The 19,941-nt window shown below is 45.0% G+C and overlaps 1 protein-coding gene across 1 annotated transcript in view; it reads left to right on the forward strand.

Annotated features, from left to right (window-relative positions):
* The window catches only part of LOC138296986 (stimulated by retinoic acid gene 6 protein-like), a 499,158-nt gene that overhangs the window by 270,356 nt on the left and 208,861 nt on the right, over positions 1-19,941 (forward strand). Inside the window, exon 11 of the mRNA XM_069236505.1 lies at positions 4,749-4,824. Coding sequence (XP_069092606.1) covers positions 4,749-4,824 — 76 coding nt within the window. The remainder of the gene's footprint in view (positions 1-4,748; positions 4,825-19,941) is intronic.

The following is a 19,941-nucleotide window of genomic DNA, read 5'->3' on the forward strand; positions in this document are numbered from 1 at the left end:
AGTGGATGACAGAACATCCAGGCATCTAACAAGCCCAGGGTATCATACCAAGTCTGAATGTGATAGAATGGGGCGTGTCTTCTGATGAGTATAGCTACGCCTCTAGACCCCCTTTGGAGCCCTGAGTGAAATACCTGTGCAAACCCCGTAGTGCCAAGAAAGGACATTTGTTGCCGATAAGGTGAGTTTCCTGTAAAAGTAAGAAATCTGGACCCACCATCCAGGCAGCCCTCAAGACCGTGCCTCGCTTAATTTTGTCAAGCAGCCCATTGACATTCCAAGTGAGAAGTCACAATAAAACAGTCTTGTCTCCTGAAACGTGGCATATATGGGGTGCGGGTAGTGAGTGTATAAGCGGAGCATGAGTAAAAGTGCAACGCCTTCAGTGTGATGCAGACAATAACAGAACAGTCTATGAATAAACCTAACCATAACTCTTTCACCCCTTGTACTTTGAGAATGGGAAGTACCTGTTGTGGTATGAACCTCAGGGTGCCGCCAACCAGGCACACTAGAGTCCAATCCTCTCTCTGACTGTCATAGGACATTTATCCCAACGAAAACCCCCACCCACGAACCGAGGAGTGCATGTAGGTACCGTGCACTTAATGTATTGAGACTAACCCCGCATCAGGCTATCATAACTGCATGGGAAACACAGCATACACAAATCAACAATGACACAAAGCAGGTTAGCATTCAATAGATTGTGAAGGCAGCATCTGGGAGACATAAATGCAAAAGTTTAGGGTGACAGGGGATCTAAGTCAGGCTTAGTAGTAGTGGGGGAGGGCAGGGGGACATCGCTGTCAGAGGGCAGCCCGATGGTCCGGGCCACAACTGTCACAAGTTGTTGGAAGTCCTGCGTGTGACTGGACCTCTGCCATTGTGGTTTCAATTTGCATGTATCTAAGGGAGCCTATGGGTCCAAGGCGCGTTCTCCCCCTGATGGTGTCTCTGTTCTTCAGACAAGGTCTCTTCTCTGCCCATTCACAGGCAGCTTCGGGAGTGTCAAAGAATAGCGATTTTCCCCCAAAAACACTTTGATGGGCGCAGGGAAGAATAGCATATACAGTACACCCATGGCCCTGGGTTTTTGCTTCATGCCTTGGAAAGAGCATCCTTGTTGCTGGACTTCCAGGGTATTATCAGGGAAGATCATAACCCTAGATTATTCACAATGCAATGAGTCACATGAGTGAGAGGCCTTAGGATAGCATTGTGGTCAGCATAGTTAAGCATACAGGCAATGATGGTCCACGGCAGAGCCCCCAGTGGGGGCCTACCTGTCAGGAATCTGTGAGCTTGTTCTACAATGAAGCACTGAGGAGATGTAATTGGGTGACAACCAGGATCAAAGCTATTTAGTGATGAAGGAAGTTGTGTTCAGATTCTCTTTCTCCTCCGGGATGCCCACAAGTCAGATGTTATTTCCACCCGGAGCACCCCTCAGCGTCCTCCACTTGCGTCACCAGCCGGGCCGCTGTGCATCGCAAGGTTGTCCACTAAGATTGACAGGTCCACAGGGGGCCCTCTGAATCAGATAGCCGTTCCTGCGGGCCGCAATTCTGTCTACTGTGTTGAGCAGATCTTGGCGTATGGATGAAAGATCTGTACAAAGCTCCCCAATTTTACCCTTGCCAGAGGAGAGGAGTTCCAGAATAGCTTGCAGGATGGGGGACTTCCCCAGTATATGGGGGATATTCCCCTGTGCACTAGCATCTCCAGGTGGGGGCTCTGGAGAGGAGGTGAGCTTCGTATATCTGTCGACCTTGCCCAGTTGGGAAGGCTGTGGAAGTTCATGATTCCCCATTATGTGCAGCTACGCCCAGAAGTCCAAGAGGGGGAACAAGGGCATTAGGGGGGTCACCCTCTTGACAAACAAAGTGCCAGTGCACAGCATCACAAAGGTGTTCTATCCTCTGCTCTTCCTGCCTGTGATATAGGGCAGCTACATATGACTCTTTAATTGCCGCAACCTGAGGTGGGCACTGGCCAATCTCCTGCTCCTGCATCTGGTTTGGGCACATGCTCATGTGTCGGTCCTGTGGCCCGGCCCAGCTTCCAAATCCTCCGATGTTGAAGGAAGGGAAGCCAATATCCTGTGACTCACCCCAGCAGGGTTCAGAGATCTCTGTGGGAAGCGCTGTCTTCGGTTTTCTCTGCCAAGTGTTATGGGGAAGTGATGAGTGGGGCTTCAAGTGCTGCAACCCAAAATGGCAGCCAAGCAGTCAACTGCTCTGCACTTGGTCCGCGCGCTTGTGTGCACTTCGGCCCTGCAGCCCGACTCACTAGCCAAATCTCCTGATTCTGAGAAAGGGAGGCCGATGTACTTCACCCCCATGCACTACAACGGGGACCGCTAATCCCAGCAGGGAGGAGGACACCAGACTGCACCCTGCAGCCCAGTCTGACTGAGGGAGAGGTCCAGCCATCCCTCCAGCATCCCCCCAGCTAAAGTAGCAATGCTGGAGGTAGTTTGCAGATCTCCCCAGGCATGGGCTGACAGGGCAAGCAACACCCGCATCGTCCCGGGGCCAGGTCCTAGAGAGACTACCACACAGTCAATCTGACCATTGCAACACTGCAATTAAGGTGCCTCCCCCATGATAACGTCTACAGCCTTGCCTAATTCAGCCACCAATCCCTGCCCAAACGGGTCCGCCCCTGCAGGAATGGCCCAGCATCAATTGGCCACCTGCTAGCAGCCGTCAGCATAAGCTGTGCTCCTCTGTCTCAAGGAACGACAGGTGGTAGGAAGAAAGAGGGCTCAGGAGTTCCACCCATGAGGAGATCACCCACCAATCGGCCCCTCATGTGGCGGGTTCCTCACCAATATCGCACCCCAATAATCTAGCCTCATGAACTCCAGGGCACACATGGTCTCGCAGGTTGCTGCATCTCCAGCGGCTATCGTCTGCTCAAGCAGTGCGGCTGCTGCCCATCTGTAGCCTCTAAGGAGTAGCCACTCCGCAGGCGAGCATCTAGCACAGCAAAAGTAGCTCATCCCTTAATGGATGAACCCAGATAATGTGCAGGGTGGCAGGTTCTCTCTACAGAGCAGCCATCATCCATCACAGCCAAGCCACGCTCCTACAGCCTTGTTCTTGATGTGTATTTTACCGATGTTTCTTCACCCCAGACACCGGTCTGATTTTGTATGCAATATTCTTGTTCTTGATGTATATTTAACCAATATCCCTTCATCCCAGTAAGGCCAGAGTCACGCAATGTAACCTCAGCCCCCTGGCCCTGGCAAGCAGTCTCTGAAGCACATTGAAGCAACTAAGTTATATAGTCTAGCTTTTGAGATGAACATAAACACGAACAGATTTTTAGTGGTCCCGACCAGACAAATTGAGTATAACTGTGATGCTAAGGTGCATGTCTCTATTAAACCGTCTAAATCTATATTACCTTTGAAAACAACAGCTCTGCATCTGACTGAACCTTGCTGCACGCGTCAGTGTGCAACATCTTAACCAAACATAGTAAACTGGGAAAAATTAACCACGTACTTACATTTTTCCAAATAAGTGGTCCGTCTGTGGTATGAAGGGCCTAATGAAACTCAAAAAGGATAAATAATTAGTCCGGGCTTGGGGACTTCCATGGAAAATACCAAAGGGGCAAATATCGTATTTAGGGTGTGCACCCTGAATATCGAATCCAAAATATAGAGGCATTAAAATATTGAGGAGAAAATATTGAATACACAAAGGCAATAAGTCGATTCTTCACAATGCTATCACACACAGGGATAGCTTCTCATTTGAGCCCTTTGTCTCACAATACCATCCAATATCAATTAATTACCAGTGGAAAAGCTCCAATAATCTGCTCACTCTAAATGGACCATACATAGACCATACAAGAATAGACTTATATTTGCCTTTGTGGCCAAGTTAGCCACTTAATGCAAAAGAATGCAGGATGTTGTATTATGTAATGGGTGAAGGCAAAGTTAAAGTGAGTGGGAAGAAAGTTGACAGTGTCCTGAACAACCCTGAATAAGCAGCAGACACCGCAAAACATTTTTTGTCTCTAGCTCAAGTTTAGATTTGTGACTCAAGTTTAAAGCCATAGTGATTTCATTATGAAGATCAGAGAAATCCGCGCTATTCAATTCAAACTGCTATTTTGTAAACTATCTTGGAACTTGTTGTTCGCACTCATCTATTAAAAACTGTAAGGATCCTATATCAGGAAGTGTGGAAACATTTGGGCATAATTATAAATTTGAAAGGTTCATGGCAAAAATATTTTTTAAGGGTAATTATTGTATTTAATAAGTCAAAGTAATTATATCTATTGGTATAGGAAAAGTACATAAATCATGGATATTTATTGAGAATCATGTATGCAATATAAGGTGAATCTATGTGCATTAAGACTGTTAGATTGATTACCCGCCTTTTTTAGAAAAAGGAACGATTATAAATATAGCAACATCAAAGTATATGGGTTAAAGAAGTAGAACTCCACCTAAAAACTGAGTGCGAGATCACTTTCACTGTTACATTAGATGTTTTTAGTTGTTGTGAAATAACTAAACTATAAAAACCACTGTAACATAACTTAGTGTAGCATAAGGTAACATGCTTTTAGAAAGTTTTGTAGCCTTTAAGGTGTTGCAGATTCGTCTGGGTCAAGGAACTTTGTCAACTACTGGTTTATTTAGTTATTCACACTTTCTGACAAAATCTGCACAATGAGTAAAGCAAGTTTTGTTTTTCATATTTTTTTAGATGTCTGGTTTTTCGGCACTTTCTCGGCCATCGTTTCATCTGTGACTTATGTGTTTCACATTTTAGTCTGCTACAGGTAAGATTTAGTGGCACATTCTGAAAATACAGCAATGTCTTTCTTAAAATGTACTCAAATGTACTACAACTGGTTTGTTTCTAGACTTTGTTCGGACTCAATTTCAGGATCCATATTATAATATTGAACTTACACAAAAGAAATATTTTCAGCAGAATGTGCTAAGCTATGGACATATCAAGCAAAAATAGAGAGGACCCAACCAATGTAGCTTGCGAGGGGGGCAGAGCCATAAATAGGGCAAAATGTCTGTTCCCTCCAGCCCAGGAACAAAAGAAGCTAACCAAATAGGGGCAGAAATAGGGGGCAAAGGTATACTTCCTATAGGCTGCCAGAGGGCCCAAATAGCATTCTTGTGGTATTGAGTTAATCCGCCCATTCCTGGAAGTAAGGTTAGGAGCTAAAAGAGTAGGCCTTCGCCGCAAGTGCCAGATCCACAGGGATAAAAGAAAAGTCAGTTGTTCAGTAGCACGACACTTGGTCACAGGAATGACTGCAAAGGGTGAGGTCATCCCTCAACCTATGAGCCTTATTTGATGGTCAGGGCAGTGGGGAAAGGGTAAGCAAATGATTAAAGGGCATGGGGAAAGCATGCACAAATAGCACTGCAGACCAATCCCAGATTAAGACAGTGGCTGGGCAGGACAAGGTAGCAAGTTAAGCCTGAACTCTGCCAATGGATCTCCTTAAAACAAGACTATTTCAGGGACGTCTTTAGCGACTACTCAGAGGTCACAGATAAAGGTTTGTTCATCTTTATATGACCACTGTTATTATGTTTCGTAGGGGCCATCTGCATGCGGACATCTTTAGATAAAATGTTAATAAAATGTAGCCTTTTTAACCCTCAATAGAGAATCCACATATTTAATCGAGTGTGGTTCCACTGGCAGGGCTGAGTGGCAAAAGTGTTTTTTGGTGTTGAGTAATTACTGGTGTAATGTCAGCCATAAACAGCCAAGCAAAGTGCAGGTCAGCAGTCTAGCTCCTGACCAACTGAAATGTCCTAGGCTAGCAAGAAGGGAATAGGAAGTGGGCATTGGCTTGCTGGATTATGATGAGGCACAACATGAGAAGGCTAGATCTACATAAGTAGGCTGTGGAAACTACGACAGGGTTATGATAAAATAAAAGGAGAATTGTTTCCCTGGTGAGCTGTTGTGACATTTGAAGGCTTTGCTGCATCCCTCACTATGCTGGCTAAGGGGATATATCACAGATGGTCATATATGTAAAACACTGCTGAATGAAGCAGTGGAGTGCCGAGCACATCTACGGAAGGCTAGGCACTGACATGCCTTGCTCTTTTATATGAATGAATAGGCTTGTTGCACATCATTCTGTGGACTTCCTTGTGAAAAGCATCTGGTGGGGAATGCAACACATACAGGCATGCCGTTAAAACCTGTGTTAGAAATGGGGTTTCTGGTTGGGTAGGGTATGCACCAAAGCCAGGCAGAACTCACCCACTCTAGTCAGGGCGAGGGAGTTACACACCTAAGAAAACCCCTGCTCACCCCCTTGATAGCTTGGCATGGGCAGTCAGGCTTATCCCATAGGCAATGTGTAAAGCGTTTGCACAACACACACAACACACATGACACACTATCCCCACTACAAAAGAAACACAACACCAAGTTATATAAAAATAAACTGCATTGTACGCAACAACATTAGACCAAATACAAGGTATCAGTAATACCTTGCTACCAAAGCAGTTGTCAAAACATTACACAGTATTATTACTCTACAGCAATCAGCAGTAGCCACATATAACACACAGGTTACTCATTATTCTGCAACATAAGCAGTAGTCAGGAAACACATTACTATAGAAATGCACTTGCCATAAAAGTATCACAAATTCCCATGCCAGGAACATTAGAAAACATATGGCAAGTCATGAAAACACATTAGCGTAGAACGCCCATAAAAGGAACATTAGCAGATATATGGCACATCATAAAAGAAACAGGTTAGCATAACATTCCCAGCATGCCTTTAAAAGGAACATTAGAAAAGTATATGTCCATTCACAAGTACCTGTTGTCCTGATGAAGGCACCTTCAGTGCCATGAAGAAAAATAGGGGTCCCCTTTACACCTCTGCGTGAGAACGGGCCCACTTGGTGACTGGGAGAGGGGGCGTCACGCACGCCCTCAGTTTTTATACAGGGGTCCATCCTGGGGGCCCGAACTAGGATGCCAGCAACCTCTGTAACCCCCCCAGGCCACGACCAGCCCTCCCAAGGTGGAGGGGTAGAGTATACAAAAGAAAGCAAGGGGCCAAGTGGTGCAGGGGACCTCCGATGAGGTCTCCTCCCTGCTCACGACCTCCTAACAAGATTCAGGTAAGGGCCCGGTGGGGCAGAGGGAGCCTCCGATGAGTCTTCCTCCCCGCCCATCCTCCGACACTCATTGGGGGTCTGGCAGGACAGGGAGCCTCCGATCAGTCTTCGTCCCCACCCACAGTGCTCCCAACAAAAATGGGGCCGGTGGAGCGGAGGGCCTCCGATGAGGCCTTCACCCTGCTCTTAAACGGGCTCCTGCACCAGACGTGGTGCACAAGCCTCTGTCAGCCCTCCTGGGCCGCAGTGGTGGCCAGGCTGGAGTTGGGGCCTGCTGGTGCCCTGGAGGCGATAGGAGTGTGCTCGCTCCAGGTTGCTTTTCTTCATGCGCCAGGGGCACCAAGGACAGCGCGATATGACGCACTTGATATTGCAGCCCTCCCGGGCTGCGGCAGTGATTTCTTCCACCCAGCAACACAATAAAGCGCTCTCAAGGCGATATCAGTAATGGCCCAAAGTGCTCCCAAGGCGCTATGGGCAAGGGATCCAAAGCGCTCCCCAGGCATTACTTTTGCAAGAAAGAAAGCATTCCTTCAGGCTGCAGCAGATGATGGCAGGGGTCAGGGGCCACAGCCGCCAGCCCCTGGGGGACACAAAAAGATGAAGCACACAGCAACTGGACCCAGCAACAAGCCAGCACAAAGGGGATGCAGACTATAGCAGTTTCTCCAAGTGACCCAGCAGGTCACAGATCAGCACAGTAGCAGAAGTCCAAGTTCCTGGTGAGTCCCTCCAGCATTCTGTGTCCAGTTACAAGTATGTTTCTTGTCCAGGGTGTCTCTAAAATGTGGGGAAAAATCCCCTGTATTTATACTCAGTTTTGCAAAGGTTTAACAAGGAGAGGGAGAGAAAGTTCCAACCAGTTACAACTGGTTCTGGGAGACCCCCCACTCTGCTCCAGCACAGGCTCCAAACATCAGTGGGGGGTAAACTAGCCCTTTGTGTGAGGCCAGGGCACAGCCTTTACAGATGCAAGTGTGCCCTGCCTCCCCTTCTATCAGCCCAGGAAAACCATTCAATATGCAGATGCACCTCTGTGACACCTCCACCCTCCTTGTTTACAGGCTGTCTGAAAAGTATGCACCAAGCCCAACTGCCACTCTGCCCAGAGGTGGATTGGAGTCAAGCTGCAAAACACCAGAGTCATAAGCACAGAGAAACGCTCACTTTCTAGAAGTGGCATTTCTGTAATGATAATAAAAAATCCACCTACACCAGCGAGCAGCATTTCTCACTACCATTACAACCATATCAAACATGCCTTTGCTACCCCTCATAAATCAGACAGTACCCCCTACACATAGGGCAGGGCATTTACAATGTAATCCTATGAGAAGGCAGCACTCACAGCAGTGAGAAACCAAATAGGCTGTTTGTCACAACCAGGAGAGGCCACGCAACCAGGCACATGTCCTGCCTTCTGCATACATAGAAGCCTGTCCATAGGGCTAAATAGGGCCTACCGTAGAGCTGACTTACATGTAGTAAAAGGGGAGTTCTGGGCCTGGCGAGTAAATTTAGATGCCAAGTCCCTGTGGCAGTAAACTGCGCACGCAGGCCCTGCACTGGCAGGCCTGAGACAGGATTGAAAGCAGCACTGCAGGCCCGGTAGTAGCATTTAATATACAGCCCTTGGTAGAGGGATACCACTGTACAAGGACGTAGAGGTAAATTAAATAAGCCAATTAGGTATAAGCCAATCATACCAACTTTTAGAGAGAGGGCACCTGCACTTTAACACTGAGCCGCCAGCAAGAAGTCAGAAAAAATTGGAGGAAGGAGGCAAAAAGTCTGGGGATGAACCCGCAAAAAAGGCCAAGTCCAACAACCTGCTTTTGTGCCCATCTGCCTAATTTCAGGTTATCATTAAATGGATGCCATTAAACTGGCCTTGTCAGTCAATGTGTCCCGCAAGAAGGCTGAAGTTGCCTACCTTGGTCTGCCAGTGAAATGCTCACTGCCTTCTCTAAGTAAGCCTTTGAAATAGTTTATTATCAAAAATAGAGGGTTCAAAAAGTATTCAATTATAAAATTACTTATCATATGAAAAGCCTTTGCTTCCCCGAAGAAGAGAATGGCATTCTGATCTATGAATATAAAAAGTATTTTTTGGCAAACTTATATTAAGACCAATGAGTTTCAATGTTACAGTTGGCTTTCTCGAGGTAGCCATAAGAAAAATCAAAATAAACATGGCTGATTTATATACACACATGGACATAGAAGAAATATTACCTCAAACATAAACATTTCTAAGACCATCATCAACAAGAAATATAAAGAATATTTGGCAATTATTCTGAATAGGTGATGAGCGGAAAATCAAATCATGATTTTTACATATCATGGCAATAGGTATTCATCAAGTCCTAGCCAGAAAAAGTTGTTAACTCCTTCACTGTATACCTTTTAAGGACGAATATACAAGGCCAACAGATAAGGTATATAATAAACATAAAGAGGATAGAAAGATATGCATAGCATAAAATAACGTCATAATGTGATGACTAGAATATAATGCTCAAGTGGGATAAATTAAAATCTAATTCTTGTCACCAGACCATATTATTTAATCTCACTATCTAGTCGTTCAATAAAATGACAACTGGGCTACTACGTCTCACACAATCTATTTTAAGAAAAATAAATGGTGATATTTGTCCTCCATTAAAGAAAAATAGTAACAAATGATTGGCCATCGAACGTACATCATATAGAACAAAACGATCATATGGCCATATCAACAGTTAAGCATGGACACATGCAAATCCTCATCATGGGCAATCTGGGTTTCTACAATCACCTTGTCTTGCCTGTGGCGCCGCGGGCCTGGAGGGGTCTCGTAAAGATGGAAACGCTGCCAAAGATTTGGCTGCTCTTGTTGGAAAGCAATTGGAGGTGCTTCATAACTATTTAAATGCTTTACCACCTTAAGTGCCTACAGTCCAGTGGCTTGGTGGTTCGTGCATAGTTAGTGCATGGGATATTCCATGCAGAAATAGAACTGGGAGAGAGTCCTTGTATATACCCTGATGAAGGCTTTAATGCATCAGACAGACAAAAACGCATCAGCTTTATTTAGCGCGAGGATTGATGAACTATTAAAGTACTTTTAAGAGAAAAAGATCCATACAGTGGAATAATCAGAGAAAAAGACATGATATTCCATTCTATTTGTACTTTACTTCATCCACTGCATAAATTGACTCCCAACAATGCGCTATGCACTTAAATGGTTTTACAAGGATTTAAATATCAAAAAGACAATAAAAAAGATGCAACCATAACATATTTGATCCAAGTACTATACATTTTTTAACCAACTACAAATACTTTGAAAATCACATGTAAATAAAGTGTATGTGCTAATGAAAACACCTTGAATGGAAAGCTTGGTTTATAACATGATCAAAAAGAGTCTTGTGTTTTCACGTAATGCATGATGTTTATCCGCCCAATGAATAGCATATTAGTAATACAAGACAAGAGTTACTATAGCAGGTAGCTATATGTGAATTCCTTTTGAACCCTCTATTTTTGATAACGAATATGTGAATGAATATGTAAAGTCCAGATTCCAAGGTTTGAAGTCCACACACTGTTAACTGCACTTTTTGATACCACTGCATTTGATTGTACTTATAAATACAGAAAACTGAGCAAATGCGCATCAACAGCTATTACTGGGTGTGTTTTGTTGGTCCAGTTATACGATGACGCATCTAATGTTAATTAAAATATTGTTTGTAAGAAAAAGGTTAATTAGCATTACTGATTTGGAATATTTATTCTCAAATACTGACACAGGTTGCTCATTAATAGATAGGTTCTGAGGTGTTGACCCTTTATGTGCAAAAAATTAAAATTAATGGGGCTACAGCCCCAGGGAATTATGAACATCGTAAAATTGATGGGCCATTTCAGGTGACACTGCTTTAGTACCTGGGCAAAGGTGGGGGAGTCTCGTCTCTGCAGCTGTGTCGGACCCACGTGTCTTCTAAACTGGATGTGATAAATAGGTAATTACTTGATCAGCTTCAGTGCAATTGTCTGGTGGAGCAAACCCTATCCTTCAACATGGCGCCATCGTTTTCTCCTTCTAAACGGATCGACAGTAACAGGTTGGTGCGTATTGATTGTATCTTTTCACTTATTGTACAGGGTGTCACTGGAAACACTAGTATAGCATGCACCTAATTTCAATTTGATCCCTGATCAAACTATAACCAATAAAAAGCTCCTCCATCTAGAGCCAATTGAACCCCAGGAGAGGTGGGGGCAGCATAAGGTCAATCGTGGAGCATTGTGTTTGTATGTTTGAATGTGAACTAATGCTGCTGGGGTAAAGGTACTCTACTGCTTTTTATGAATGTGCCGACTGCAGATTTATCGTGATACTTCTGAAAATGTATTTCGTCAATTAATGTGAAGTGTTTAAGTTATCAGTACTATGTCCATTTGGTGGTTAGCAAAGGTGACAGTGAGCTATTAATCACGCACTGTACCTTGCATATTTTAATTTGCATATCTAAAGAGAACCTCATGACTAAGGGTTTTTAGATGATGGCTATGATATTTTGGATCAAATCCATTGTTATGCCACTGTTCGATTACCAAATTGTAAATTCACTTCTTTGGCCGAGTGGCTTGTATGCATCTCTCTTCCTCAGCTTATGCTCTCAGCGTGACGTCCCAAATACTCATGACCTGAGACTCGCTGGACTACAGCAGTGTAGGTAGTGCTGACTAAATTATGCAGCAAGAAAATGAAATTATTTTGGTAGAAGGTGGCTGTTAGACTTTTCATCGTTGGCGTGGTCTCGTGTAACATTTTGCCCCTGTTTCCCAGGTTGTTGGTGTGTGCTGGACTTTGATTTTGCTGTTTTTGTTACTCTGGGCAGTTTACCACTGCTAACCAGTTTTAAAGTGCAAGTGCTCCTTTACAAAATGTGTATGTAACTGATTTATCCATGATTGGCATATTTGATTTATTAGTAAGTCCCTAGTACAGTGCACTAGAGGTGCCCAGGGCCTGTGAATCAAATGCTACTAGTGGGCCTGCAGCACTGGTTGTGCCACCCACATAAGTAGCTCTGTAATCATATTTCAGACTGCCACTGCAGTGTCTTTGTGTGCAGTTTTAACTATAAATTCGACTTGGCAAGTGTACCCACTTGCCAGGCCTAAACCTTCAATTTTCTTACATGTAAGGCACCCCTAAGGTAGGCCCTAGGTAACCCCAAGGGCAGGGTGCAGTGTATGGTTAAGGTAGGACATATAGGCCCTCATTCTGACCTTGGCGGGCGGCGGAGGCCGCCCGCCAAAGTCCCGCCGTCAGCTTACCGTTCCGCGGTCGAAAGACCGCGGCGGTAATTCTGACTTTCCCGCTGGGCTGGCGGGCGGTCGGCTTCAGGCCGCCCGCCAGCCCAGCGGGAAAGAGGCTTCCACGATGAAGCCGGCTCGGAATCGAGCCGGCGGAGTGGAAGCTGTGCGACGGGTGCAGTTGCACCCGTCGCGTATTTCACTGTCTGCGCAGCAGACAGTGAAATACATTTAGGGGCCCTCTTACGGGGGCCCCTGCAATGCCCATGCCAGTGGCATGGGCACTGCAGGGGCCCCCAGGGGCCCCGCGACCCCCCCTACCGCCATCCGGATCCCGGCGGTCAGACCGCCGGGATCTGGATGGCGGTAGGGGGGGTCGGAATCCCCTCGGCGGCGCAGCAAGCTGCGCCGCCGTGGAGGATTCAATGGGGCGGCGGTACACTGGCGGGAGCCCGCCAGTGGTGCCGGTCCGACCGCGGCTTTACCGCCGCGGTCGGAATCCCCATTGGAGCACCGCCGGCCTGTCGGCGGTGCTCCCGCGGTCCTCCGCCCTGGCGGTCTTTGACCGCCAGGGTCAGAATGACCGCCATAGTAATGTGTTTATATGTCCTGACAGTGAAATATTGCTGAATTTGTTTTTCACTGTTGCAAGGCCTGTCCCTCTCATAGGTTACCATGGGGGCTACCTTTAAATATGATTAAAGTGTAGATTCCCTTTGGGAGCGAATGGACATGTGGAGTTTGGGGACTCTGAGCTCACAATTTAAAAATACATCTTTTAGTAAAGTTGATTTTAAGATTGTGTGTTTGAAAATGACACTTTTAGAAAGTGAGCATTTTCTTGCTTATAGCATTTCTGTGACTCTGCCTGTTTGTGGATTCCCTGTCTTGGTCAGTTTGACAGTTGGGCTGGTTGCACCTCACACTAGACAGTGACACAAAGGGAGCTGGGGGGTGGTCTGCATTTCCTGATGAGCCATCTGTGTTAGGAGGGAGGAGAGGAGTGGTCACTCACACCGGAAAGGGTTGTGCCTGCCCTCACACAATGCAGTCTCCAACCCCCTGGTGAGTGTCTGGGGCCTGGCCTGGGCACAGCAGGATTTCACATTCAAGAGGGACTTTGCTTTGAAGTAGGCCTACTTCAAAGGAGACATTGGGTATAAGAAGGGCACCCAGAACCACAGACTTTAGAACGCGTCTGGAAACCAAGAGGAACCTCTGCCTTGAGAAGAGCTGAAGAGCTGAGGAAGAAGAGCTGGCCTGCCTGTGACTGTGCTTTGTGGAGCTATCCTGCAGTTGCTGCTTCTGCCAGAGTAAGAGGGCAAAGACTGGACTTTGTGTGCTTTCCATCTTGTGAAGATCTCCAAGGGTTTGATTTAGAGGTTGCCTCCTGTTGTTTGAAGTCTCAGGGACAGCAAAGACTTCTCTCTGCCAGCACCTGGAGTCTCTGGGACTCTGCCAAGTGGTGCCCATCCAGTTCCTGAGACCCTGAAAGGAGAAGCTGGAAGAAATCCACGCACAGAACGCCATGCGGGGGAAAGATCGACGCCACTCCAATCAGCGGCTTAAAAATCGACATGCCGCCGGCTTCGCAGCTGAAATTTGACGCTCGCCTGCAACGCGACCCAAAGATCGATGCCCAGGGCTGGAGAAACAATGCACAGCATCGCTGACGGAGGCTGGCGAGATCGCAACCTACGCCCGTGCTGGGTTATTTTTGACGCACCCAAGGTACATTTTCACGCTAACAGTGTTAGTGTGTGTTTAAAATTACATGAAGACTCTTTTTGTTTTTTAATTGATAACTTGACTTGTGTATTGTGGATTTTTGTTTTTTTTTATCATGTTCTGGTTAGATAAATATTTTCTATTTTTCTAAACCTGTGTTGTGTCATTTTGTAGTGTTTTCATTGTGTTACTGTGTGTGTTGGTACAAATACTTTACACCTAGCACTCTGAAGTTAAGCCTACTGCTCGTGCCAAGCTTCCAAGGAGGGAAGCAGGGGTTAGCTGAGGGTGATTCTCTTTTACCCTGACTAGAGTGAGGGTCCTTGCTTGGACAGGGGGGTAACCTGACTGCAACCAAAGACCCCATTTCTAACATTGGTGATCAGCGGTTGGGATTGGACTTGTATTTGTACTTCACATACAGTGATTAAGGGGCATATTTATACTCCGTTTGCGCCGAATGTGCGTCAAAAATTTTGATGCACAATCAGCGCAAACGTTGCCCCATATTTAAACCCTGAAGCCCGAGGCCGCGCACACGAAAAAAACGCAGCGTGCGCCATTTTCTGGAAGCGGCAACCCGCCCTGCGTTAATGACATGCAGGGTAGGCGTTCCCGTCCAAAAAAACGACGCACACAGCCGTGCGCCGTATTTATGCTTCCGGGCAAAAAGGACTCTCGGCCGGTAGGCGGAGCAAAAAAATGACGCAAAGCCCGATGTGCGCCAAAATTTAACGCCTGGGTCAGGGCAGGCGTTAAAATGGGGCAAACACACCTGTATTTAATCAGAACACACAGAACAAACAACAGAGCAGCAGAGCAGCAGAGCAGCAACAGGGAGACATGGAGGTGATTGTTATTCAGCGTGCACATAGACGCAGAGCCCTGCAGCAACACAGCAGCTACAACAACAACAGCAGGGACCCCAAAGGCAGCGCAGAAGGCAGGAGAGGATATTCCACCCAAGAACAACCCTGCATGGCCTCAGGGAACACGACATCATACAGAGGTACCGGTTGAACTGGCAGGCCATTCAGCAGCTGCTGAGAAATATTGAACAGCAGTTGGCCCCCACTTTGGTGACACCCCACACCATACCAACAGAAACAAAGCTGCTTGCTGTACTTCACCTGCTGGCAAGTGGCTCGTTTCAGACAACTGGTGCCCTGGTTGGTGGAATATCACAACCATCATTCTCCGCATTCCTGCCAAAAGTCCTGGATGCCATCATTCGCCTGACACCCCGCCACATCTGCTTCCCTAACACACTGCAGAAGCAGCAGGAAACTAAACAGGGGTTCTACGCCATCAGTGGCCTCCCACACGTCCTTGGTGCAATCGACTGCACACACGTACGCCTTGTGCCACCTGCTGCAACAGAACACCTCTACCGCAACAGGAAGCACACACATTCAATCAACGTGCAGGCCATAGTCGATCACCAAGGATTGTTCAGCAACATCGTGGCAAAATATCCTGGGAGTGTACATGACGCATTCATCTTCCGTCACAGCACCATCAACCAACACTTCCAGGATGGACGGTATGGCAATGGACTACTTGTTGGTAAGTACAAAAATCAAACTTATATACACACTGCACAGCAACCTTCTAGGACAAACAACACCTACACCACAATAGCAACACCTAGCCAGGAACACACTGAGGTCCTCACATCACTAGCCATGTTTCTGAAGTCACCATTGAACCTGTCACACATTGGAATTTACTCCACAGCTTAATGTGAAGACATTAATGAGTGTGGTTGCCTAAATGTCACCTTGCAAATTGGAAGTGTCACAATAACCTGTACATTAACACATTGCATAAGTCTTAAGGTATGGGATGTCCAGGGTACTTTCATATGAACGTGTTAACTACACTTTCATGTTTTAACTGTGCATGGAACAATCATCTCACCCCCAGTGAAGACACACGGACACGTGTATCACAAGTCACAATGCAAGGGAGGGCACACTGTTCTGAAAATCCAAATACATACTGCTGACAAACGGTTAGCTAACAAACACTTGCTCAGCCAAGGAAAAAACTCAATGCAAAACTTTTCTCCTACAAGTATAGGTTTTCACATTAGTACACAAAAGAGTCACAGACAACAGAACACAACTACTGCCATCAAAGGTCTGTACAAGAGTGCCTCCTACATCGAATTGATCCCATTCTGTGTTTCTCTTTCAGCTGATCAGGGGTATGGCATCCAGCCTTGGCTAATGACACCATTTGGGAACCCGACTACTGCTGCAGAGCGGGCATACAATGACGCCCATAAGAGGACACGCAGCATTGTTGAGCGGACCTTTGGGATCCTAAAGTCAAGGTTCCGCTGCCTTGACATCACTGGCGGTAGCCTACTATATTCCCCAGAGATGGTCTGCAGGATCATACTCACTTGTGCCATATTGCACAATATTTGTGTAAAAAGGAACATTCCCCTCCTTGAACCAGACCCAGACATGCCGGAAGACGACGAAGAGGAGGATGCTGGCCTGCAACAGGAGGGGGAAAAGCCAAACACGGCTGCTGGAGTGCGTAGGCGCCAACAGCTTGTAAATAATTTATTTTCATAATTTCTTATATCAACACTTATTCCACAATTGTAAATAAACACAGATAACAAACACCACATCATGCTTTGGCCTATTCATTTCTGCCAACCTGTAGTTTGAATTTGCTGAAGAAGAATGTCGTCTCATTGTGCAATAATGACATAACACTCATCACACAAAAAATATACACCACAAATGTCTGCACAGAGGCTATGATGTTTCATGATACGTTACCATCCACAGAGGCCAACAGGAGTACAAATGTGGCAATGACACATGCCGGATCCAGACACCTGAGACAGTCTCTCACTCAGCACAAAAATGTAGCTCATTTGAAAGTCTCATTACACGTGTTCAGTGACAGGGTGGGACCATCCATGTGTACGTGACCATGTCCTCAATGGCATGTATCAATTTTTGATATAAACAATACCCAATTGTAACAAGATTAGCTGCCACTAACTCATGAGGAGACCTTGAAGTTACAGTGACAACATACACCCAGACAGTTGATAGTGGATCCACATTCGCCCACACATATAAACATATGTCATCCAATCAACCAAATATTTGCAAGCAGCCGATCACAGTAGTGTCCCAGTTCGAACCTAGCAGGAAGAATGTAACATGCCACTAAACCAGGCAATGCATAAAGGGCCACATACATCAACAACCTATTTGTCATCAGCACATGAGGAACGCCGAGATTTAGCAAACATAGTCAGTGCAAAATGGTATGTCAGATTGCTCCAAATAATCAATAGGGCAAACGTCAAATGGGCTAATGGGATGATTGAATGGCTAACAGTGATTCATACCCTATGGCCTTCCATTAGCCTGCTGCTGCAGGTTTAGCATAACAGCATAAATGAAAGACCTGGATAAATTAGCAAATCTGGAAGGGCAAAACCTAGGGTGCTGGGGGCCTAAGTCCACCTTTACCGCCCCCCAAATATGAAAGAATTAGGTAGATGTGAAGTAAACACATGCATAAGGCGCATGTGTGGCCTACATGTCAAAAGTCAAACACAAATCAGATACACAAAATCATTATTAGGACATGGTTAGCCCCATAAAAAGTGTAAGTGACTATTGCACTCCCTGCTTGGACTATAGATAAATGCATTACCGTGATAACTGTGGACACATTTTTGAGAAGGAATACATCCTGGTATCCCATTCATCATTTCCAAATAGCCATCAGCAATTACCCAAAATATGTGTACAAATATGGTTGATAAACATTTTGAGAAATCATAAATCTTACAGTGTGAATGCCTTCTATACATCCAATAAGGGACATGTGTCATAGCTAACCACAAATGTGTATCACATAGCACTGTTTGGCCATGACAAAGTTCCTTTCACAACTTGAAAAAATGTAGACATTTTTGTGTAAATGCATCATTTTTTCACGCATACAGCATGGGCGTCATAATTTTTTGACGTACAGGAGTGCACAGAATGCAGAGTCAAAAAATATTATATGAAAAATAATAAAATAATAAGGTACATGACATGTACACCCTATTGTCTATGAAGCGTCATATTTCCACGCATACAGCGTGGGCGTCATAATTTTTTGACGTACAGGAGTGCACAGAATGCAGAGTCAAAAAATATTATATGAAAAATAATAAAATAATATGGTACATGACATGTACACCATATTGTCTATGAAGCGTCATATTTCCACGCATACAGCGTGGGCGTCATAATTTTTTGACGTACAGGAGTGCACAGAATGCAGAGTCAAAAAATATTATATAAAAAATAATAAAATAATAAGGTACATGACATGTACACCATATTGTCTATGAAGCGTCATATTTCCACGCATACAGCATGGGCGTCATAATTCTTTGACGTACAGGAGTGCACAGAATGCAGAGTAAAAAATATTATATGAAAAATAATAAAATAATAAGGTGCATGACATGTACACCATATTGTCTATGAAGCGTCATATTTCCACGCATACAGCATGGGCGTCATAATTTTTTGACGTACAGGAGTGCACAGAATGCAGAGTCAAAAAATATTATATGAAAAATAATAAAATAATAAGGTGCATGACATGTACACCATATTGTCTATGAAGCATCATATTTCCACGCATACAGCATGGGCGTCATAATTTTTTGACGTACAGGAGTGCACAGAGTGCAGAGTCAAAAAATATTATATGAAAAATAATAAAATAATAAGGTACATGACATGTACACCATATTGTCTATGAAGCGTCATATTTCCACGCATACAGCATGGGCGTCATAATTTTTTGACGTACAGGAGTGCACAGAATGCAGAGTCAAAAAATATTATATGAAAAATAATAAAATAATAAGGTACATGACATGTACACCATATTGTCTATGAAGCGTCATATTTCCACGCATACAGCATGGGCGTCATAATTTTTTGACGTACAGGAGTGCACAGAAGGCAGAGTCAAATATAATTTTCATATTTGGTTCTCATATTTGCCAGCAAATTACAATTCTACTGTAGAACTGTAAACTCAGCCTCACACAAATGTAAGGGAACAATGAAGAAATTAGTTTTGACTCTGCATCATGTGCAATGTTATGCGTCCAAAAATATGACGCACAATCTGTATGCGTGAAAATATGACGCATAACGGAAAAATAAAAACGGCGGCCATTTTCTGCAGGAAGTGATGTAATAGGATATCCTGTTTACATAATCTGTACTGTGAGTTTACTTTCACTTTCACTTTGCAGTCTCAGATTCTTCTAGACTGTGTGGCTGTGTGAAAAGTGTTTTACTGCTTTTGTGTCCTGTGTACCTTGTATATTGTGCTTTTGTGATCATAGTCGTGTTGTCTAATATTGTCTTACTCTGTTTTGTATACTTTTGTCGAATCCTGTGTTTGTTTGTTTTGTCTGTGGGAGTCTGTTCTGGGTAGTTTAAATTTGGGGTTAGTTGGGCAATTTATCTTAAGTTTTCTTTTTCCTTCACTACTCTACCTTTCCCCATTTCCCACTTTTACTTTTTTGTCTAATTTTTCACCTTTCAATTTGTAAATATGTCAGGTAGGCCTCGGCTTGCCAGGATGGGTGAGGAGGAATTGGGGGGATTCATTTGGCTTGTTTGCCATTTCCTCCCACTCATGCTGGAGGCTGGGGGCCG

Source organism: Pleurodeles waltl, chromosome 1_2 (assembly GCF_031143425.1).
Source record: "Pleurodeles waltl isolate 20211129_DDA chromosome 1_2, aPleWal1.hap1.20221129, whole genome shotgun sequence".
Taxonomy (NCBI): domain Eukaryota; kingdom Metazoa; phylum Chordata; class Amphibia; order Caudata; family Salamandridae; genus Pleurodeles; species Pleurodeles waltl.